Source organism: Phoca vitulina, unplaced genomic scaffold (genome assembly GCF_004348235.1).
Source record: "Phoca vitulina isolate PV1807 unplaced genomic scaffold, GSC_HSeal_1.0 scaffold4, whole genome shotgun sequence".
In the NCBI taxonomy this organism is placed as follows: domain Eukaryota; kingdom Metazoa; phylum Chordata; class Mammalia; order Carnivora; family Phocidae; genus Phoca; species Phoca vitulina.
Window position 1 is genome coordinate 20,731,447 of NW_022589707.1, and position 25,201 is coordinate 20,756,647.

Genomic DNA, 25,201 nt, shown 5'->3' on the forward strand with positions numbered 1-25,201 from the left:
CTCAAATAAATTTAAAAAATCTTAAAAAGAAAAAGAAATATCCGGGATCCCCTAAGGGAACAAGGAACTCTCATCCCTTGATCCTTCATACATGTGAACCCCGCTGAATGGGGTGCCTTTCCCTCTTTGCCCAGCACATTCCTTAAGACTCATCCCAGATGCACTACCTCCAAAGCCTGCTTGGTCTCCCTAGTCTGGATTAGGTGACTTTCTTCTATGTTTCGGTTCTCCTCGTGCTTATGTCATTCACCTTCAACACCGTGTTGTTACAGTTTATTTGCTGTGTCGCTTCCTCAGAATATGAACATCTGGAGAGCAGGAATTATGTCTTTGTGCTAGTTACACAGAAGGTTCTTAATAAAGGCCAATTGTGAGTTGTATGAGATAATACACTTACGGGTACAATAAGTGATCGGTATTTGGAAAGATTCCTTATTATCTTTCCAACTTGATTTTATAACACTCTGCATCACCTAATAAGCTTCTTTCAAGCTGGTCTTCCAGTCTGGGAGCCCTCAGAGCTCTGGTCCCCCCTCCAGGCCTTTTACATGGTAGCATCCCTGCCAGGAGTGCTCCTCAGCCCTGCTCTTCCTATAGCTGGCTTCTTCACCTCTCGCAGCCCCCAGTAGCCTTGTCTGACTTCTTAAATCATCGACTCCACCTTATTATCCCTTTTCAGTGCAGCCCCATGTGTTTCTTGCATATTGTATCAGGAGAGTCCATCAAGATACTAATTTGTGTTTTCTTTTTGTTGGTATAGTGGAATCAAAATACTGAGAGCTATTGTGTTTTGTTTTCTTTATTTTTCTCTCCCAGGTCTCAGAAGGCCTATTTTTAAAGAGGAGATTATACTGGATACTCCAGAAGGGAGAGAAGAAAGGCTAATGCCTGTGAGGTTGGGGGTCCGAGGTTGGAAGAAAACATTTCCAAACCCAGGGAAGGGACACAGGAGTGTGAATCCATGGGCAGTGGTTCCTTTCCAGTTTCCTGGCAGATTTCACAGAAGGTTCAGAGTTCTGCTGAGCAGGATCCTGTTGTGTCTCTAGGAATGTTGGCCCCTTGGAACTAGACTCGTTGCCTTAGCTAAGAGTTCTGAGTTCAAATGTAGCATGGGGCAACAGGCTGCCGCCCTTTCAGGGCCATGTGGGCTCAGTCACTTCAACAATCCAACCCCAACCATGCTGGCCTGAAGACTGAAAGAGGAGGAGGTGGCCCCTAAAATGACTGAGATTGCATTTTGCACCAGCTCAATGTGTTGGGGACTCAGAGGTAGGTTTAATTTTGTTTGAAGAAAACAGATTAATCTGACAGTTCAGGCTTACTTGACTATAATTCATACCTGCTACAAAAGCACTTATCACCATTTGCAATTATATATTAGTTTTTTTTCACTTGTTCATTGTTTGTCTTACAGATTCTAAGTTTGATGAGGGCAAGAAGGCACTCAAGTAATTTTTCTCAAATCAATTTCAAATTAATGAGTTTTGCACATAATATGGTAAAGACTGTTCACTTAACTCACTAGTGAAGTATACTTACTAGAGTGCAAGGTGGTAAACAACATCAGGAAAAAAATAATCACAGAAAGGTCGAGAAGCTTTCTCCACTTCTTATTCCTATTTATCAGCAGCAGAAATTTAACTGAGAAAAATACTGCCAAATAACCTCTTCTGAAAGATTCCTTAAATATATGAGTCATTGTGTTAGGTGATCTGTTGAAAATGAACAAGGGAATGGGGAGGTGGGTGGTTGTAAGGGTAAAGAGGACAAGGACATGTGACAGGAATTAAAGAGAAAAGGGCAAAGGGGGAAAAGGGCACACTAAGGGAAGGATACTCAATAAAGGCCTGGGGATGATTCCTGAGAAGTTGGTCAAGAACATTTTGTAAGAACTGAGTGAGTGGACTTAGGGGAAAAATCACCATGAAAAGCATGCTCAAGTGATCAGGAGTCCTGTGGTGGCTGAGTCCTTGCCCATCTTTCCTCAGGAGAGATGGTCCATCATCTACATCTAGACCTGTACCAGTTAGTTCCCCTCCTCAGCATGCTGCACTAGAACCTCACCACAGCCTGGCCAGTGGGACTCTGAAACAATAACAAGACTTGGGTGCATCCCTTTTTTAATAATTCTAATCAAAATATTTTTTATTGATTCAAACAATATATATGCAGATATTAAAATATCAGATGGTTTGATGGCAAATTTCGAGATAATTGAATCGAAGCTGAATGTCTCTTTCTCCTTCTACTCCTGCCATGTGCCCTTCCTTTGCTTGCGCCTTTAGTATATAGTTAATCTTCTTGTTAGAGAGCCTGACCTCCCAAACACACATTATACAGTGGGACACCCATAAGTCCAAAGGAGAGAACCGGAAAACCCAGCGGATATGAGTAAGGAAGAGCCATACCTGTAGTTTGGGGTCCCTGAACTAAACACATCTTAGATGCCTGAGCTGGTTCCACAAGTAATTACAAACAAGGGAAATACATGGTATTTTGAAGCATACAACAGGAGTTCCTAATCTTTTTGGGGATAGGGAGGGATTAAGGAAAACTTCCCCAAGGAAGCAACATTTTAGCTTCAGCCATGAAGATGAACTGGAAATGGTTAGGAGCAGGATGGAAATGTGAATGGAATTTTCTTTTGGAGCTGTTCTGGGATGTGAGATCTTAGTTTTTGTCTTTATTCACCTATCTAGACCTTACTGTATACCATAATCTATATGAAGGGTTGATTATACAAAGGTAAAGAATGAGGGTTTCCACTCTCGTCAAAAATTGTGCATAAAGTACAGAACTTATATTGCTCAGTTAGGGGATGCAGGTGACTATTTGGGTTATTTATTTGTGTTCACTTCTCCTGAATTTGTCAATTGGTCTTACTATCACCTGCCTGGATGTTCTACTCTTTACAAATCATTACAGTATCGAAGCATTCAAGTGCTAAGATTCTACCATGAGTACAGTGAGTTATGAGCTATATCTCTAATGGTGAAGATGGCTTTGTGCCCAGTGGCCTTAAAACCTAGCCATTATCCTTGGATGCTCTGCATTTGGCCACAATGGACCACGGAAGAGAGGGTGTTGATGGAGCACCGTAAGAAAGTACAAGTCATTCATCTTTGATTTCCCTATAATGGTCCTGCAAAACGCTCTTCTGCCCCAAAGAAAACTTTAACTAGTCACAAGAGAGTACTGGTTATGGGAAGGAAAATTACCTTTCCCTGATACTTTAGCAGTAAAAGTAAGGATAAGAATCAGGGTTTGAGACAAAAGCTGTTATTCACTGGCTCTCTTTTTTAGTTATTGTTTTGATGGTGGTGAGCTTTGGAGTCAGGACAGAATGGAGATGTTGGGAGAGGAAGGGTATCTTTCAAAATTTACAAATTACTAATTAAAATGAAATGGCCTTTTGGCACTCTCTGAAGTGGGTTATTGTAAGAGAAAAAAATCATTTGTTTTCCTTTTGCTTTTGGCATTATAAATGAATATCCCTTTAGGAAAATTGTAGGTGGAGACTCAGAGAATTCATTGCTCTATTCATTCAGTGTGACAGGAATGAAAATGTTTCTATGAAAACAAGGCAGTATGAGTTGGATTATATTTTTTATTGCTCATAATCTAAATTTTTTCCAATGCCATCATAGCGGTATCTGTTAACAAATATTTATTAAGCTCTCAGTGTGTTTTCTCCCGAAAGTAACTGGATGAGGATGAGAGAAAAGGAGGTTAGGTTAGAATAAAGACATAGAACCAACAGAACTCTGGTATCAACCCAGCCTGTTTTTATTCTAACTGGAAATCACATGTCAATGACTTTTTTCAGGATCTGGCATTTACCATAAAGGAGACATTTAATCTAAAAAAGGCCAGAAAGACCAAAAAATATATAGAGAAGGACTATAAAGATAAGATATATATGTATGTTTCCAGGCAATAGATAGATACCATGATCATATATGAATAATGACAGAAAGATGGACTTCCCAGTACTGGTTAGCAAATTCACTTTTTGACTCTAGATATTTTGGGTAAGGTTTTCACTTATAAATAAACATGTATAAACAACTACCCATGACAAAAACACCAAGGAATAAAAAACAGTTAACAGTTACTGATATTAGAGTTAATAATTTGGCATTGTAATTCATACTGGATAATAAAACTACAGACAATGTTAAGTTCTGGTCAGTTGCTAAGTGGTTAGATCTTTAAAACCAATTTGGAAAAGGAAGACATGGAGCTATTGAATAGAGCTTTGGAAAACCATTCTTTAAGGATATTATTTCCCATGACGATACCTCTAATTTCCAGAGTGCAAACTCAGTTTATGCCTACTGTTCCGCATAAATATTAATGAATCCCTTTAACTCTAAAAAGTATACCAATTGGATAAAAAAAATTCTATCTACCCATAGGTCATCATGACTATCATGAAGTGGCTTCAGTTTGAGGAAGATGAACCATTTTGAATTCCAACTGAGTGTATTTATTGAGAAACCACTATAGATTCAGCAATGATAATAATAATAATAATAATAATAATAGCAGTAATTTTAGCAGGGAATGATTACCATGTTCTGGGTAGTATACTGGGCACTTTACATGCATTAGCTCATTTAAGTTTTGCAATAATCTTACGGAGTAAGTACTCTTATCACCATTATATTGATTAAAAAAAAAAAAAGAAATAGAAGCACAGAGTAATAAGTAACTTTCCCAAGGTCACACAGATAGTATGTATTGAATCCAATATTCAACATTTTTATTCCAAGCCCTATTTCCTTAACCATTTTTTTTTAATCAAGAAGCTTACTAATTAGTTAAGTAATTAGGTTAGAGAGTATGGCATAAACACATGAAATAGATAACATGGAATAATTAATAAGAAAAAATGTATTGTATTGCCTAGTTCCCAGGAGCTCATCCATCTGTGGAACACAGAGTTATTGCAAGGAGTTTTTAAAAAGTTATATAAAGCATAAAACATTATTTATAAATTGAATAAATAATATGCTTCATGTCTCTGCTATACTTTTATGATTGATAAATTATACCTTAAATTAAAAGCAGTACAGAATTCCAAGTAGTTTCTTTTGTCAATTCAAAGATATTTTTCTTAAAACCCTACTACTTTCAAGTTTTGTGTGACCGGGGTACGGAGGATACCAGCAAATCAATAAAAGCTGGATAAACGAATTGCCCAACAACAGCAAGCTCCCTGTATGGAGAAAGTGAGCGTGACTACTTGATAGTTGTATTAGGAGATGAAATGTGGTGATGTGTGTAAGTGTCTGGAACAGCATCAGGCATGTAGTAAATGCTTACTAAATGATTGCTCCGCAAACGCTACTGAGGAACACATGTTGTTAGTAGGGTGTTTGATTGCCATGGAATTTGGAGACACCAGGATAAGGATGGAGAGATTAAAATGAAAAACATAAATGAGTTGTTGAAGACATGTTGAAGACAAAAGTGGGTCTAGCAGGACAGGACAGAAGAACAAGCAGGAGATAGTAGATGGTAGTAGTAGTAGTGATTGGGAATGGAGAATTTAAATACATGGTTACTTGAAAAGGAGAGTAACACCCTCCAAAGCACTCAGAAAATCCTTTGGGACATTTGCTTCCTTCTTTTCAACTATTGCTATAATTCGCTTTTCCAGAACTGCTTTTGGTGACCCATTCATCCCTTTTTTTTTTTTTTAAAGATTTATTTATTTGAGAGAGAGAGCAAGCGGGGGGAGGGGCAGAAGCAAAGGATAGAGAGAGAATCCTCAAGCGGACTCCCCCCGCCAAGGGCAGAGCCTGCCGGGGCTCTATCCCAGGACCCTGAGATCCTGACTTGAGTTGAAATCAAGAGTCAGCTGCTTAACCAACTGAGCCACCCAGGCGCTCCCATTCATCTCTTTAAAGCCAAATTTTATGCATGTTGAATTATATATGCTAAAAGATAAACAGTGGGAGCATTTATAATAAGTTCAAAGAACAAATAAATGAAGTGATTTTCTTTTGCACTTATATTCCTCATTGTTTTCTGGATGTTTTGTGATCATCCACTCTGCGTTGGGATGTGGTAAACGTTCTTAATTATGGTCGTCAGAATAGTTTTCATATCACAGGTGTTGACAGCAAACAAATCTGTGGTTTCAGAAAGGGAAGTTTCAGTCTTAGACAAACGAATGTTTACAAAAAAGCAAAATAGATATTGCAAGGATACTAATTTCAAATTTATAGGGAGAACAGCACACGTCAGGCTGCGCAGCCCAGGTTTGGGACGTGTAATAAAAGGAATGGCTTCCCTTCCGATTCCAACAAGAACGTTAATTGTTCTCTTCCTGTACTGTGTCTAGTGCTACAGCACAAATCTTCCCTTAATGCGATTTTGGAAGATTCAGAAAAGTCCCACTCTTGATCTGAATTGTTCCGTTTAGCGGCATTATTGAGTTTTATCTCAGCAGCCTGGAGGTGAAACCCATCAACCAATCAGCATGTTTATACAGCATCCCTACTATGCATTTGGTTTTGTGTTAGGTGCCTTCTAGAGCCTACAACTGAATCACGGAGGCAAAACCTGCACATATGAAATAATAAGAAAACAATGAAGGCCAAACTGTGTGGAAATGACTCTCGATGCAATAGAAACCCAGAGAAAAGAGAGATCAGTGTGGGCTAAATAGGTTTAAAATTTTTTTCTTATAATTTTAAATTATTATTATAAATCACTACCATTATAACAACATTTACTGAGCATTAAGGGCTCACCATATCCCAGGTACTATGCAAAGTACTCTGTGTGCCTTCTTTGATTTAATCCTCACAACAACCCTTTTCATTATTCCCACTTACATTGTGAGAAAACAACATACTCTTATTATTCCTAATTTATAAATGAAGATATTGACTTTTAACGTGGTTATGTAATTCAGCCATAGTCAGAGTTAGCAATGCCAGGACCCATACTTGAGTGCAAGTTTGTCTGACCCCCAAACCATTATGCACGTGACCACAATATATTCTACTGTAACTTTGTAACAGGACGAAGTACATAAAGGAAGTCTTAAGTATATGTAGATTCCAAAAAGAAAGAGAGAAGAGGGAGGGTATTTCATTCAATGGGAGGAATAGCAAACAGACATACACACTGACACATGAAGGAGCATGGCATCTGTTAGGAGCAGTGGAAAAGAATATGTCCAGAGCAGAAAGTTAGTGCCATGGAGGACTGCAAAGGCTGAGTGGACCTGGTTTGCATAGCCTTGTGCTGTGAATCTACACAAACCAAGGTGTGGAGCCTGAAGCTGGGTCAGACAGGCAACAGGTGGTACTATTCAATATTCTAATATCTGATAGCAAAAGATTTACATCACAGTGTGACTTGAAAGAAAACATGTATCTGATAAAGAACTTATATTGAGAATATATGAAGAATACTTACAACTCAATAATAATAATAATAATAATAATAGGAATAGTAGGAAGACCAAACATTCTGATTTTTTTTAAAAAGACCAAAGATTTAAACAGAATATATGCTAGAATAGCTAATAAGCACATGAATGATAATCAACATCATTACTCAGTAAAGAAATGCAAATTTAAGCCATATTGAGATACCACTACACACCAACCAGAATGATTAAATTTTCAAGAACTTAGAATACCAAGTGTTGACAAGGATGTAGAAAAACTGGAACTCACATTCCACTGGTAGGAAGACAAAATGATTCAGCCACATTGGAAAATAATATGGCCGTCTTTTTTATTATAAAATTTACAGATGACTCAGCAATCCCATTTCTAAGTATTTACTCAAAAGAATTGAAAATATATGTCCACAAAAGGCATTATGCAAGTGTTCATAGTAGTTTTATTTAGAATAGCCAAAAACTGGCAACAATCCATATGTCCACCAACTGATGGCTGGATAAACAAATTGTGGTATATGGTATATCCATAAATCAAATATTATTCAGAGGTTAAAAAAGAAGAAACTACTGATGTATGCAAAATTATTGAAAAAGCTTCATTGACAAAATCAGTGTCTTAGCCATAGAGTTTTGGAAAAACTGAACTTTATTCCTTTTTGTTTCTCCTCCAAACAGTATCCTGTTCTCTACATTTAGTGTCAAAAAGAAAATACTATCATTGTCCTACTGGCATATGTTTACCTTTTAAATACTTCGGGAAATATCTCTATATGACTGAAATACTGTTGTACTATCCAAGAAGGGAAAAAAAAAAAAAAAAACCATCTTGAATTTTGTCAACAATAGGGTACTGTAGATTTTTTTTCACTCAATAGAGAATGCCTTGGCACAACACTTAGAAGTCATTGTCTTTATTACAGCCTTTCCTTACCACCCATATCTGACGTAAGAGTGGTCTTGTGTTGAGATGTACTTGCTTCTACCCCAATGATACGCATTCATCTAACCGTTCATTCAAAAACGTTTTTTGAGTACTCTCTGAAATATTCAGTTCTATGCTAGATCCAGAGAATAAATCTCATTTCAAAGGCCTGAGCCTCCTGGCAGAGATAAGACATGCCAGTAGTTGATAAGGGTATAGTATAATTGTCAGTGGTTCTCACCTCAGGCTTCATAGTAGAATCACCAGGGAGACGTTTCAAGAACTGACATTGGGTTCCAACCGAGAGGTTCTAGTTTAATTGGTCTGAGGCGGTGCCTGGACGTCAGTATTTTTTTTTTTTTTTTTAACAACACACAAGTAAATTTAATAGCATCTGTAATGGAGGAAAGTACAGGGTACTGTGGGGGCATTTGGGAGTTACCTAGGATCCAAAATAAATATCTGGTGGAATTGATTCACTCAATGAGAGAAAGAATACCTAATTAAATCAGGAAGAAGTTTCTCCTAACAAGATGCATCAGAATATGGCAAAACAGGAAAGTCCATCACTCAGCAAATACTTACTGAGTAATGTCTACATCACAGGCACTGTCCAAAGACCTAAGAACTAGGTCCCAGTAACCAAACAGAAGTCACTCCTGCTCTTACAGAAATTATAGTATGATGGTAAATACTGACATTATACTATTAATTGTGGAAATGATAGTTAAATTACAATTCTGAAAAATGCTACAAAACACAGGAACTGTGAGGGTCTAGCTGGATAGACCCAGCTCACTCTGGGTGGCCAGGAAGATTTATCTGAAGGACTGATACTTATGTTGAAACTTGAAGGATGGACCGATGGTGGTCAGCACTAATGGGAAAGCAGAGAATTGCTGGCAGAGAAAATGACTGTGAAAAGCCCTGATGTGGAATGCATGGTCAGTGGGTGGCCAAAGAACAGAGTTAAAGCAGGGTTATGGAGGAGAGTATTTCTTCAGGGTGGCAGATGACCCAGGATTTAGTACGCGATGCTGAGTTCTGAGTGTATCACCTTCCTTCTCTTCCGGTGCAGCATCAGCATCAGCAACACATCAGTTTGCGTGTCTCTTGGCAGTTAACAAAATATTTCCACAAATATCTCATGTCCTCAAAACAGTCCTGTCTCTTAGATAATGTTCAAAGATGCTAATTGACTTGCTCAACTTCACATAGCTTAAAAACAATCTGTAGAACCCAAGGCTGATGACTCCAAACCTGAGCCTATTTCCATCACATCACAGCTAATATTTTTTTAATAAACTAATATTATATGTATTGTATGCACCTAAGTAAAGATTGCTCTGGTGACTTTAGAATCACTTGTCTAGATTTTATGACAGTACCAAGATGTCAGGAACACTTTGTGATTTGTTGTTTATTTTTATAAGAACGATGGAATCAAAAGACAAAGGGCAGATTTAACAGTAGCTAGGCAGACCTGTCTAGGTGAATGGGATTTATCAAGATAGATCTTTGTTCAGAGCTAGAGGGGCCTTATTTACTCAGTAACTGCTTCCAAGAGGAAGTGAATGCCCACACTCCCTAGGACTAAATGTAAAGAAGAGAGGCTTCTCACTGCCCAAACTCTACAGATGAAAGAGAAAGAGCTTTGGCTTGTCAAACAAAGATTCCAAGGAACCTGTGGGAGCTCTGAGGAAGCAGCCAACAGATGCAGTCTTTGTACTGCTCTAGGCTGTTTGTCTGGCCAGGAGGGAAGCTGTGCCTGCCTCGGTTGCCTCCACATGACCCAGGAACATGTTCACTGGCCGCCATTTTGATGATAGCGTCAGATCAGAGCCACCACCTCCCCAAAGTGACACTCCCAAGGAATTTACCCAGTGCCTGCCTGAGTGGAAAAGATTCATGGTAGACATGGGACAAAGCAATTCATCCTTCTTGGCACTTTTGCTTGTAGTCCAGACTGGTTAGATTGTAGTAGCTATTACCACAAAAAGATTCAGAGAGAGATGTTCTCTATAGACATTAAATTGGGACACAAACTATGTATTTAAATAAGTAAACCACTACCTAGACAGAACTAAATGCCAGAAAAAGTAACATCTGATAACTTGCTGACAGTGTCAACTCTTTAATATTTGTCTCTGTATCCTAAATTTGCAAAAATATAATACATATATATTCCAGAGAAGGGAAGTCAGGTAGTTTTGAGTTTGGGTGGGCATCTCAATTCCTTGAAAATAACCAAAGGTTTTATAAATACATGATTCTCTCATTTGGTCAGTATTATTAGAAAGCAAAATATTTGAAAAGCAAATTTCTAGATTACTAAAAACAAACAAATATCAAAATATATATTCCCCTATTTTCACTTTTTACCATCCTTTAGTATAATTGCCCTTTGTTTTTACCAGTTGTAGTTAAGATGCTCATTTTCCCTGTCCCTCCAGGCAGGCTCCCCATGGCCCTTTATTTCTCCGATCTCTTATCCAGTCTGTCTTCTGGTTTCACAGATTCCACCCCCTGAAAGTTCACATATTTAGTCTTGATTCCTCTTTTCCATTTCCACTTTGGTGTCAGAGTTCATGTATGACCCGAACTACTGCAAAATGTTTTAAATTCTTCTCATGGTTACCTGCTTCTAACTCTATTGTCATTAACTCTGTTGTCAGGTGAGATGGCTCTCTGCGGTGACAAAGCAGCAGCTTGGGGCCAGGCTTGCTGTGCTTGGAGATTTTCCAACATCATGGAATCTGCCTTCCCAAGGTAAATCCCAGAAATCTATTTCTCTGGCTTCTTGGTAGCAAGGGCACAGGTATGAGACCTGGGCTCCTTTACTTAGGCTCATCCATGTAACACTTGGATTCCGAAGTGTGTAAATGGAGGAAGGAAGCTCTACACATACTGCATTTTGCTGGCAATTGTGGCAGGAAGTCTGGTTCTGCAAACAGAGTCACTGTAGCATTCAGTGGAAGCAGCATCTCAGATGGCCATCTCCAATGGAGCCCGTCCTGAGCATGATTTGGGGTATCATTCTTCAAAGTAGCCTAGAGTCTAGTTCTTTAGCTCTCCCAGGGGTTCCATGAATCACCCAGTATTCTTTCAGTAAAGTCCACTCTTTTTTTTTTTTTTTAAAGATTTTATTTATTTATTTGACAGAGAGAGTGAGAGAGCACAAGCAGGGGGAACAGTTGAGGGAGAGGGAGAAGCAGGTTCCCCACCAAGCAGGGAGCCCGATGTGGGGCTCGATCCCAGGACCCTGGGATCATGACCTGAGCTGAAGGCAGACGCCTAACCATCTGAGCCACCCGGGTGCCCCAAGTCCACTCTTTCTTACCCCTTATAAGCCCAGAGTAATCTTTCTGAAAGGTAAACCCAATCATTGCACTTCCCTACTTAAACTTCTTCAGGGCTCCCTACTGCCTATAGAATGAAGTCCAGATTCTTTAACTTGGCATTCCGGGTTCATCATCATTTAGGTTCCATCAGCTTTTCCAGCCTCTTGCCCTCCATTCTCCCCACACAGACACTGATCCAGGCACACCAAACAACATGCAAGATGCTCTATGTGCCATTGTTTTTAGTGCTATACCCTTTGATTGGAATGCTCCTAATTCCACTTCTGTCTGTCCAGTAAACACCACTCCTCTCCTTCTTCATGTCTTAGCTCACCCTGACCTTTATTCCCTACAACCCCCTTGACAGAGTTATGCATTTCCCCTGTATCTTTCAAGTTATGTTCTCCATATCTTTATTTTAATACTCATCACATTGCAGAAATTGTTTAGACATTGGCCTTACCTGCCCAGGCTGTATGCCTTTCAAAGGCAAAAACTAGGTGCTATTTATTCTTGTATACCCACTTCCAGCATAGTCCCTAATGCTTGATATGAGCTTTATATATCATGCATGAATAGATAATGAATTCATCTAGTCCTTTTAATTCATCCAGCTTCACCTCTCTGTTTAAGTTCCTTTTATGCTTTAAATCTTCCAATGACCCAAATCTTAGCAAAACCTATAGAATTTAATTATAACCTGACCCTGCCTCTCTTCCAACCTGGAGAGCTGATAAGGGGAGGATTCTTTTCAATCAAGAGTAGCAAGCATGCCCAGTTTTCATTGCTAAGTATGCCCTATAGGGTGTAGGATCTGGCTGGAGGGCCTCAGGCATGGAATGACGCAAAGGGAAGGGGCGCTGTTGGTAGAGATAGAGACAAACAATCCTAGTAGCCACACATGAGAGACGGTGTGGGTGAAATGCAGCCACCAAAAAGCTGGATGGGAAGGAACCAGAACTGAAATGTGAGTTCAACGTTTTACAGAACTTTGTGGTGAATGGGGATCTACTTGGTCACTGGAAAATTCAAGATTGGGGAAAGGGAAAGAAGTTAAGGCTCACTGCCACTTGCAGATTTCCAGTGGCCCTCAGAGGAGTTCCAGTCCCCCCTGACGGCAAGTGGCAAGTGGAGAACTAAGAGAGAGCATGCTGTCATCTGTTGTTAGAAGGCAGTTAATATCTTACCCGCAGATCAAATGAACTAAGGAATGCCACCAGCAGAAAGAGTAAGCTAAAAAATGCATTAGAAACGACAAAGGAAATGACACAAATTAGATGAAATAAAAGCAACAGAAATTCAAACAACAGACACAGATTTAAAAAAAAAAACATGTTTTAAAAAAAAGTTTTAAATTGAGTTGACCATTTACTGGTCTTTCATCCCTCTGTCTTTCCACTGGAGAGTGTACCCATCCTGTGTCAAAGCGGTTGGTCCCTGTGGCAGCCATTTCCTTGGGCTGATGTGTTGTCTACCGTGGGTCCTTCTAGCAGAAGCAATGCTAATGGGCACCAGGACTCACTGCCAGGTGCCCTCAGCCAGGCTGCACATAGGGGTGCAGGTCAGAGGGCCTTGCAGCAAACCACCATTGCAGGGCTTGTTGGGCCCCAATTTCTATGGTGGTGTTTTTGCAGAGTTCTAAAGAGAGCTCCCAAAGAGTTCATTTGGGCATCTGCAAAGATTTCAGTCTAAAATCAGTCAAGGTAAATGATTCTACAGCTGGGATTTCAATGTATTTTCTCCTCCTTCCCCTTTCTCTTTTCATTAAGCTGAGTGACTTAGACACTGATGTTTCCTGTCTCTAAAGCTGCTGGTGGTATGGTGATTTCATAGAGCACCTCATTCAGATTCTCCCACAGGGGCTAGTTTCAAAGCACTGACCCTGATCTATAATCAAATTCACTGGCTGTCTGAGTCTGTCTCCTTGAAGCAGCAGAATCCTGCTGATACAATAGTAAATTCTGCCCCTCTGGAAGGGAGCATTGTGTTTGAGGTCCTCGATTGTCCCATAGAAGTGGTTGGGATGGCAAACACTGGGCAAAATCAGCACTGCAAATTTTTCCCTACAGAAAGTAGATTATTTTGTTACTCTTAATGTATATTATTTATACTCTTAATGTATATTATTTATCAGTAAGGAATGGACATAGGATATACTATAGGACTGTTTGTATCTTACATTATGATGAGATGTTAAATTACAGTGGGATGGAGAGGTGACAAAGGTATTATCTTAGCGTGACCATGGTTTGAGTCAGCTTTTATCCATTAAGCTCAGTTGCTCATCTTGGATATAAGGACTTGAATTAGAAGACTCAAATGTCCAACTTCAGTTTGGCTTCTGTATGTTTAACTCATATTACTGCTGGAATAATAAATGTATCTGCTAGAGCATTCCCAAGCATAACTCATGGTAGGCTCATTTTATATTCCAGAGATTGCTTAGCAACGATATACAATAAACTGTGCTTCTCTTGGGATACAAAGATGACATTGACTTCTCTATTAGACCCGACTTTGACATTCTTTCTTAATTAATGGTGACAGTTTGTTCTCTGAGTTATCCACACTCTGTGATATGTGGCTAGCTAGGTATAGATCTATCCTAAGGGTCACAGACAGAGTTTTAGTTGGAAGAACTATGAACAGGATTATATTCACGCCTTCAGTTCTGTTAGTATCATACTGAATCAGTTGCCAACATTTAAATATCAGGAAATTTCACATAAAAGATTATGTTACTGAGGGTTTGTTCTTTTTTTTTTTAAATCCGAGAAAGCTGATAGCCTGGGACCTGTAGCCTCTCATGCCAACAAACTGGCCCTGAGGATGGCTGCCTCCTCTCGTGGGCCGTCTACTTTCGATTTTACCAAGGTTCTCTGCTTGCTCTTCCCTTTCATGTTTGACCATCTTGAACCCAAAGGCATTTGAGTTTGCAGTCCCTGCTTAAGGGAAGGACACTCACCTTAATTAAAGTAATTCCTCCTCTGTGATGGAGGAGGCATGAATTTCCAGTTACTTTCACCACAACTGCATTTTATTTTCTCAATGGGATGAAGCTCTGTGGCCAGTGAACCAGCAAGTCTGTCAGGATCAAACTAATTTTTGACACTCAAAAATAGATTACTTTAAGTGTTTAAAATTCTTTTTTTTTTTTTTTTAAAGATTTTATTTATTTATTTGAGAGAGAGAATGAGAGAGAGACAGCATGAGAGGGGGGAGGGTCAGAGGGAGAAGCAGACTCCCTGCCGAGCAGGGAGCCCGATGCGAGACTCGATCCTGGGACTCCAGGATCATGACCTGAGCCGAAGGCAGTCGCTTAACCAACTGAGCCACCCAGGCGCCCATGTGTTTAAAATTCTTAGTGAAATTTTTAGTTAATCTTAAGATTCTGTGAGCGCTCAGGATTTCTAAAATCCTCCATACCATGAACTAATCTACTCAGGTCAATCTCCATTCCTTTTGCCACCTCATTCATTCCTTTTGACCAGAACCCTCTTCCCAGACCCTCCAAAGATCCCAAATCTTTGTTTTTAGACTCCACTTAACTCTCAGTTTGTGCCAGGGCGAAGGGGACCACATGATGCAATTTTCCTTGGACAGCCCCACAGTAATTATTAATAGCATCCCTTTTGTTTTCAAAAGTGTCCATATTTGAGCAATAAAATAGATGGCTACCCTACCCCTCTACTTCAATCCATAATGGTATCTGTGTTTGTGATTATCCTAACATAGAGCAGTCCATGGTCTAGGATTTAACAATTATAATTTTCTTTTCTTTTTTTTTAAGATTATTTATTTATTTATTTATTTGACAGAGAGAGAGAGAGAGCACAAGCAGGGGGAGCAGCAGAGGGAGAGGGAGAAGCAGGCTCCCCACTGAACAGAAAGTCCGATGCAGGGTTCGATCCCAGGACCCTGAGATCATGACCTTAGCCAAAGGCAGACACTTAACCGACTGAGCCACCCAGGCGTCCCTAACAATTATAATTTTCTTATTTAATAGCAGTCTTCTCTGAGTGTGAAGAGTTCTTTTTATCAACATCAAATTGAATGGGCACCGCTAACTACCTACCTCCCATAGAAGGCAAACTTCTTTCCAATAACAATAATTTACCTCATATTTGTTTAGTTCAGCACTTCTCAAAATGTGCTTTGGGGACTCCTGTGGGTCTACAAAATTGTTTTCATAATCAAAGACATTATTTGCTTTCCTCTCTCACTCTCTCACCAGTATACAGTGGCATTTTCCAGAGGCAACATGACATGATATGGCAATAGATGGAATGTAAAGTCCAACTGTTTTCAGTCGCTAGAGAGATTTGCAAAAATGTGAAACAATACCATTATTCTCACAGTTTTTTTGAAGAGTAAATTTAGGCTTCTTAAAATATATTATTGATGTCAGCCTATAATGGGATTATTATTTTGGGTTTTAAACAAATTGCTAAACATTTAAAATTTTTCTCAATTTTATTTTCTAATGGCACATGAGAAAATGTTTAGGTAAGAGTATAGAGGATTCTGAGACTGAACATTTGAGAACTGCTGACAAAGTGCTTTTACACTTTTCAAATAATTTCACATTTATTGTGTAATTTTGAGTCGTTTTATCTTTTCTTAAATTGAGATGTGAGTCACATGCTGTGATGTTCACTCTTTAAGTGTACAATTCAGTGGGTTTTTCATATATTCACAAAGTTGTACAATTATCCTTACTATCTAATTTCAGCATATTTTCATAACCAAAAAAGAAACCCCAGACCCGTTAGTAATTAATCCCCATTCTCCCCTTTCCGCAACCCCTGGCAACCGCTTATCTACTTCCTGTTTCTGTGGATTTGCCTATATCCGGGGCGTTTCATTTATAAGTTATTGTGCAATATGTAGCCTTTTATGTCTGGCTTCTTTTACTTAGCATGTTACCCAGGTTTATCCATGTGGTAGCATGTATCAGGAGCTCATTCTATTTTATGGCTTAATAATATTCCATTGTATGGATATACCAAACTTTGTTTATCCATTCATCATTTGGAACGTTTCCACTTCTCAAAAATCCTGTAAAAAAGGCTCTTGTAAACATGCATATGTGAGTTTTTGTGTGCAGACATGTTTTTGTTTCACTTGGGTATATACCTCAATGTGGAATCGCTAGGTCACATGGCAACTCCATGTTTTACATTTGAGGAACTTCCAAATTGTTTTTCAAAGTTGCTGCACAATTTTACATTCGCACCAATCACGTATAGGGTTCAGTTCCTCTACATCCTTCCCAACATTTGTTATTATCTGCCTTTTTTTATTGTAGCCACCCTAGTAAGTTTGAAATAATATTCCATTATGGTTTGATTTGCATTTCTTTGGTGGCCAGTAATCTTGAGCATCTTTTTGTATGCATATTGGCCATTTGTATATCTTCTTTATAGAAATGTCTATTGAAATCTCTGCCCCATTTTAAATTGTATTATTTGTGTTTTTATTGTTGAATTGTAATTTTAAAAAATATATTCTAGGTACTACACCCTTATCAGATATATGATTTTTAAATATTTTCATTTTGTGGGCTGTGTTTTCACTTTCTTGATAAGTGTCTTTGGAGCACAGAAGTTTTTAATTTTGATGAAATCCAAATTTGCCTAGTTTTTCTTTGGTTACTTGTGGTTTTGGTATCAGGTCGAAAGAAAACAATGGCAGAGGTGTCAAATGTTGGTGAAAAGATATAAATTTCCAATTATAAAATAAATAAGCCATGGGCATGTAATGTACTGCATTGTGACTATAGTTAATAATACTGTATTATACATTTAAAAGTTACTATGAGAGTAGATCTTAAGAGTTCTAATCACAAGGAAGAAAAAATTTGTAACTATGTGTGGTGATTTTAACTAGATTCCTGGTGACTATTTCTCAGTAGATACAAATATCCCAAACCATTATGCTGTATACCTGAAACTAATATAATAAGTCAATTATATCTCAATTAAAATAATAAACTAGATAAAGCCAACAACAACAACACGAATGAATGAATGAGTAAATGAATGAAAATAAATAAACAAACCAATGCCAAATCTCAGGTCACAAATATTTAAACCAATGTTTCTTCTAAGAGTTTTATAGTTTTAGCTCTTACATTTAGTTTTCTGATCTATTTTGAATTAATTTTTGTATATAGTGTGAGGCAGGGGTGCAACTTCATTTTTTTGCATATGGATATACAGTTGTCCCAGCACTATTTATTTAAGACTCTTCTTTCCTCATTGAATTATATTCCTCGCCTTCATCAGAGTAGTTTTACTTTTATCCCAATTTTCATTACTTCCAAGTCAGTCTTGACTAATTGTGCCTTTCACTCAAGTTCAAAGTGCACATTCCCGGACAGAGCACTGGCTGCCAGATAATTAGTGAAAACATGTGACAATGAAGTCAATTCTGAGAGACGGTTTACTCAATGTCTATGAAACATCTTCCGGGATGAATGGTCACAGCAAGCTGCTGGGTCTATGAAAAGATGAATGATTCTGTGTAAAATCATCTTAGTTTCCTTTTACTATATAGATTGGATTTCTTGAGGTTCTATATCCAGTCGGTTTGCTCCAAGCTGTTTTGTTTTGTTTTGTTTTGTTTTGTTTTTTGAAGATTTTATTTATTTGACAGAGAGACACAGCGAGAGAGGGAACACAAGAGGGGGAGTGGGAGAGGGAGAAGCAGGCTTCCCGCCGAGCAGGGAGCCCAATGCGGGGCTCGATCCCAGGACGCTGGGATCATGACCTGAGCCGAAGGCAGACGCTTAACGACTGAGCCACCCAGGCACCCCTCAAAGCTGTTTTAGGTAGCAAATCTCTTGGCTATTTATTTGGATTGACTTTGGATAGTTTGTTTTATATTGATAATAGTTTTTTTTCACTTTTAGAAGAAACAGCACCAAAAGTTAGAAATCTGTACATTTTTCTAGAAAATTTTGAGAATTCTACATTTTTTTGAAAGAAAAATTTTAATGTACATACTGAAAAGTAATTCTTTGACTATAAATCAGTTCTAGAAATATAGAATGTAAGAGCTGTGAGATAATATAAGTCCTTGATTTTTTAAAGGGAGAATAATGGAGCCTACAAAAGCAAATTTATTTATATGGGGAATGCCCACAGAGAAGTAATAAGGCAATGAAGAAAGATGGTAGGAGACTATAGCTAAGGTCTTGAAAGAGTTGAAAAATGGAAGGAACTTTAAAACTTGCAGTAGTGATCCAGATACAATGCATATTTACAGACCTATCTACTTGGTAAACAACTGGAGTGCTTCTCCCAGTATAAAAGTGTTGACCTACCACCTATCATAATAATACATTAACTAAGCCAACAGGAACTAGGCAGCAAGGTTAAGATGAAAAGTTACCATGAGGCTGTCAGACCAAGGGAGTATCACAATAAGAGATGAAACTCAAGTAATTGTCTTCTAAGAAAGTATGGGATGGGGGAATAGCAGACAAGTGCCTTGAATGTTTTAGATATAGAGAGAGTCTTGAGATTGAGAGTGGTTAAATGGCCATTGAAAGACAAATTTTATACGTGGCCAAATCTTAGAATAATGCTCCAAGGAGAATAAATATCAGATATAGAGAATATGGATTTGGGGTGGAGGATACTCCCACCCCTGTCCCCTCTGGCAATCGCCAATTTATTCTCCACATTGATGAGCCGGTTTCTGTTCTTTGTTTGTTTGTTTGTTCATTTGTTTTATTTTATTTTATTTTATTTTATTTTATTTTATTTTATTTTATTTTATTTTTTTAAATGTTTTATTTATTTATTCATGAGAGTCAGAGAGACAGAGAGGCAGAGGCAGAGAGAGAAGCAGGCTTCCCGTGGAGCAGGGAGCCCAATGCGGGACTTGATCCCAGGGCCCTGGGATCATGACCTGAGCCGAAGGCAGACGCTTAACCATCTGAGCCACCCAGGCGCCCCATTTGTTTTATTTTTTAGATTCCACATATAAGTGAAATCATATGGTATTTGTCTTTCTATGACTTATTTCACTTAGCATAATACCCTCCAGTTTCATCCATGTTGTTGCAAATGGTAAGATCTCATTCTTTCTTATGGTTGAGTAATATTCCATTCTCTATATGTATAAATATATAAATATAGATATATACCACATCTTCTTTATTCACTCATCTATCAATGGAAATTTAGGCTGCTGCCATATGTTGGCTATTATAAATAATGCTGCAATAAACATGGGGTGCATATTATCTTTTCAAATTAGTGTTTTCATTTTCTTTGGGTAAATAACCAGTAGTAGAATTACTGGATTATATAGTATTTCCATTTTTAATTTTTCGAGGTACCTGCTTGGGTCTTTATCATTTCAGGTGATGCCTCCTTTCCCTGAGGGGAAGGTCTGAGATCCATTCACTCTCTCAGCCAGAGATACTGTGATTCCCCAAATGTAGAGGAAACCACATTAGGTCAAGACTCTTGCTGTGAGAATTTCTAATTAGTTATTTTAGGGACTATGGACATGGAGATTGTTGTGAAAGATAACAGAGCATCAGAATTAGTCGCGCTGTCACAGCACGTGTCTTATGCTCTAAACCATGAAGAGTTCTTGGCCGTGTGCTTGGTGTCTTCCCCATTTGATGGTAAGCTCTCTTGTGGAGGCACCGTATCTTATTCACATCAATTCACTCACTTAGAAGGGTCCATTTTATTAGCCTCATTTCTTTTAAAATCTCCCAGAATTTAAACTACTCACCACTGTCATTTTGTATCATGTTTATCCAGGCCAAAAGTATAAATTCAGCTGTGTCCTCATGGTCTGTAAATTAATGTGGTTTAACTGCACAATCATATAAATCGAGAGGAAAATACTGTTCTGAAAAGGTACCTCTCTGAATCTGTGGTTAAAGAACATGGACGAAAATGTAAGCATAAATAACTTGTCAGAATAAATGTCGGTAGTTTCCTCATAAGGTCTTAAGTTGTCACAAGGCACACATTAACTTCTTATAAACAATGAATTTCCTCTATAAGCTACCATTTTGAACCCAAAGCTGCCAAACCCAAATAATAAAAGGCACGTGGTGAAGAACAGTGAATGCTGTAGCTATGTCTACAGAAAAGTACTGCAAGAGGGCAGCCTGGCTAACTCCCTGGGTTCATGGTAATGGCATGTTGTGAAATATTCTATACTTAGGTAAAAAATAACTTCCAGGAAGATGGGTCAGCTTGACAGCAAGCTGGATTATGTCAATGCCACTTACTTACTACACTTAAAATGAATCACTGTTAGGAACTATGTGAACACTTTCTCTCTTCACTGTCAACAAGGACAGGAGATGTTCCAAGCTCAAATGGACAATATGTTTGGTGGTGAAATGGTGGGAGAAATACCAATGTTTTTTCTGAGAGAGAAAAAACAGACCTAATGGCTGTGAGCAACAGTGAATTTCATAGCAGAACTGAGATCACGAGGGCAAAATTTTTACCTCCCTGGTTTCTTTAAACTGGTCTCTGTGGCTGTACCTAAAAGCAGTTTCTGACTGCCTGCTTTGAACCATATGAAATCCTTCTAACTTTACAAGACGACTGAACACTTGGATCAGCTGGGATCATCTATTTCTGTGGTTCCTCAGCTTCCATTACAGGGAGTCCTAGAATCAATCGTAAGCAATCCTCTCTTTACCTTAAACTCTGGTCTGCTTTCCCATCCAGATGCTGGCAACACCTGCTACATCCAGGAGTCCTGGGTTCACCTCTGAATACCCTATGGGTTATCACGAGGATGACAATACTGTCTCAAGTGCACAGACGGCTGGAACACGACTGTTACATAAGGTGATTGGGCAGGGGAGGGAGGGATGGGCAGGGAGCAAAAGTAAACAGAGTTCTAGACAATTCACCTTTCTTTTCTAATGGCATGCCAAGTATTCCAGAATGTCCTTTCTCCTCTTCTCTTCTTCTCCACATCTCCCTCTTCCTCCCTCCACCCCTAAATTTTTCCCTTTTACGTCCCAGAGAGCCCAAGATAAAGATATGGTCCATCTTGGTCAAAGGGAAACGTTCCTCCCACCCCAGCAGAGGGTGTGACCAGTTGTATCTGGGCTGGAGTGCTAAGGTGTTCTGGCAACTGCTTTTTTTTTTGCTGGAAATAAGTCCTCTTTTGGAATGTGCTTTCCTTCTCAGTTCGTGGGAGTTCAGGTCCTCACCTCCTAGGACACAGTTCAATCTTCACTGTTCAGTCAGCCATTTACTTCAGGGCATTGGAGGAATGATTACTGAAGTTGTGGTTAATAATCAGTGTACAAATTTAGGTGTTTAGTAGGAGTTGCGCAGGAATCTGGAGTCTCCAGGGTAGATTTTCCTTCCCACATGATGGCTTTATCCTTTATATTAGGAAAGAAAAATTAAAACTGTTGATACAGTTAATTTGTGTGGGCCTGGAAATTTTACTATATACATCATCTATATGTTTCCCTTTCATCAAGAGAACTCATCTTAAAGAATGGAAAGGTGGGCCAGAGGAAATAAAAAATATTAAAAATTACTGAGGAAACTGACCACTAGATGCTAGTTAGGAGGGAAAAAATTATCTTAGTTTTCATAGTGTCTAAAAAGGTTTGGGGGCACAGCTCACATATGGCACTCAGAGAGTAAACCCTTCACAGTGCAATGTCTAGAAGTTATGGAATTTATAACGTAACCAGAATATATAAATGGAGATGCACCATTAGTGAGTGTCAGAATTAAGGACTTGTCAAAGCTTAGAAACAAATGACTGTGAGGAGAAAATCTGACCTATATTGTTTGACTCGATGGTCTCAACAATAGCAATTGACTAAAAGTGCCATGCCCTTTGAACTCTAAAAATTCTAAGAATGAAAATAAGAACACACAGTAAAAGCATTCTGACTTTTTTTCCTAGTCAAAGTGTAAAGTATACACACTTTCTTGTCTTAGTATTTATGGGTACATTTGCAGTGGAGCAAATATTCCCCCATTAAAGAAGCCACATCTCTCTGCAAACCTAATTCTCTATTGAAGAACTGCTCTTCTTTTAATTTAAATTCAATTAGCCAACACATAGTACATCATTAGTTTAAGATGTAGTGTTCAACAATTCATCAGTTTCATATAACACCCAGTACTCATCTTATAAACCATACTCTATCAGCAATGAGGCTAATTGGTTCCCATTTATCTATATTTGTAGGTAAGTTTAGAGAAACTTTTCACAAAGTGTTCACTTGTCCTTAGCACCTTGTTAGGGACATAAAGTGTAGTAAATTAATGTCCCCTGTCCTCAGACAGTTTGCAGTCTTACTGAAGATTTAAGATTTACATGTATTATTAAAATAGTGATTAGTGTAAGTAAGTTTACTCCAGGCTTACTGTATCTTACAAATACCAAGTCAATGATTCTCAAATATTAGTAAGCATGAAAACTATGTAGAAGGCCAACTAAACATGAAGCCATCTTTTGACCCAACAGGGCAGGGCTTCTGTACCTTCATCCAGCACTCCAGATTATTTGGATGTGGTTGCCCCAGTGAAACTCCTGAGTGGGTGTGTGGAAAGTCAGGAATTGTCAGGACAGATCTGTAGAAGGCAGCAGATTTGAGATGAGTCTACAAGTCACACTTCAAGGTTTGGTGGGATTTAAATATAGAGAAGGGAAGCATATTCTTGGAAGAGGGAAAGGCCTGAAGAAAAGCACAAATTTGGGAGCAAATGTGGCATAAGAAAGAGATACCCAGAAAACAAGGCTGAGAGAAGCATGTAGGATAGCCACATAAAAGCTGATTTCCACTCACCTCAGGTTGATTGTCTACACAACTTACTTATCCTGGACAGTCTAACTTCTTTATGAAGGTACTCGGAGTACATACAGAAGGAATCTTTCTTTCTCTTTATGCTTATGCTTGAACCCAAGTTTTACATGTTATGTTCAATCATAAGGCTCAAGGAACATAAAAAAAGCAAATCCTAGAGCTTCAGTTTCTAAGCCAACCAAATCATGTGTCTATATACAAATTCTAGATCTGATGATTTAGTGTTTAGTGTCACATTCATAGTCATTATGGTAGACATATGGCATAGTACAAAAAAAAAAAATCATTGCCTTAGGAACCAGAAAGAACAGGACTTACATCATTATTATATCATGTAGTACCTGGGACATTTTACTTGGCCTCTTTGAGTTTTAGTTTCCAAATCTATAAAAGAGAAATAATTATAACAATACCTATAATACCAATATCTTGTATTGGGTTTTGAAGCTTAAAAGAGGTGGTGGTGTAAACTCCCTGGCACATAATAAATAACTGTGAATGAGTGAATAATGTTTCTAATATTTTTATATTTGTAAAGGACATGTTTTAAATGAATTAATCCATGATTATGCCTTGATGTAATTCATTTTAGGTCAAATAGGTCAAACATAACACAGTTGTGACATATTAAGAGAGATTTATGTTTTTCTGTACCAAGAAGAGGTGCACTTTGACAATTGTAGACCTGGTTAACAATATGCTGTGATTTGAAGGACACCCTAAGATACGTTTCCAAGGGGCCCAAGGTCTCCCATTAAGAGTGTCATTCTCAGGCGCCTGGGTGGCTCAGTTGGTTAAGCGACTGCCTTTGGCTCAGGTCATGATCCCGGAGTCCCAGGATCGAGTCCCGCATCGGGCTCCCTGCTCGGCAGGGAGTCTGCTTCTCCCTCTGACCCTCCCCTCTCTCATGCTCTCTCTATCTCATTCTCTCTCTCAAATAAATAAATAAAATCTTAAAAAAAAAAGTCATTCTCTGGTGACCCCTGGAGAGGTATGCAGCTCACATCAGCCATTCATGCTTAGTGTGAAGTATCCTGTCAGATCCCTGCTCTATGTGACAGTGAAACAAGAGATTGGCTGAACATAAAGGAAAGGTGGGACCATTTTGTAATAAGGGGCACCCACAGAAGACTGAGCTGGCTAGAGGGAGGGTCCTGCAAGCCTTACTCTGGTGAGGAAAGTACCAGAATAGAGAAAATAGGGCCCAGAAAGGAGGCACCGACAAATGTGAAGAGTTTTCCCTTCAGTCTCTGTCTGGTTTGAGTGCCACTGTTCCCTCATTTCTGTTAAATGTCATTTTCCATTTCTGCTAAATGTCACACAAATGCCTTTTCATTTTGGGTGTCATCTCATAAAGTAAAAACCTCTAAGATAAGAAAGTGAGGCTCAAATGCTCTCACCAGGTGGCCTAAGGAAATTTAAGAACAGAAGTGGTTTCTTAAAAAAAAAAAAAAATCATGCAATGAACTAACTATACAGGGTGTTATATAGAAAAAAAACTATTGAAACAGTTTTGAGTAACTCTGTTCCTTTAAGGTGTTGTTTTTTTTTTTAACACTTTTTATTATTATTGCTCCCTATAACACTTTTTATTATTATTATTATTACAGGGAGCAATAATAATAAAAAGTGTTAAAAAAATACATTTGCAATTATCCTTTTCTCACCTAAGAAAT

At 38.5% G+C, this 25,201-nt stretch overlaps 1 protein-coding gene across 1 annotated transcript in view; it reads left to right on the forward strand.

Moving 5' to 3' along the window:
• The first annotated feature begins 1,181 nt into the window (after nt 1-1,181).
• The window catches only part of SLC13A1 (solute carrier family 13 member 1), a 117,248-nt gene continuing 93,228 nt past the window's right edge, over nt 1,182-25,201 (forward strand). Inside the window, exons 1-3 of the mRNA XM_032401663.1 lie at nt 1,182-1,269; nt 11,027-11,120; nt 21,409-21,531. Of these exons, the coding sequence (XP_032257554.1) occupies nt 21,409-21,531 (123 nt within the window). The 5' untranslated portion in view covers nt 1,182-1,269; nt 11,027-11,120. The remainder of the gene's footprint in view (nt 1,270-11,026; nt 11,121-21,408; nt 21,532-25,201) is intronic.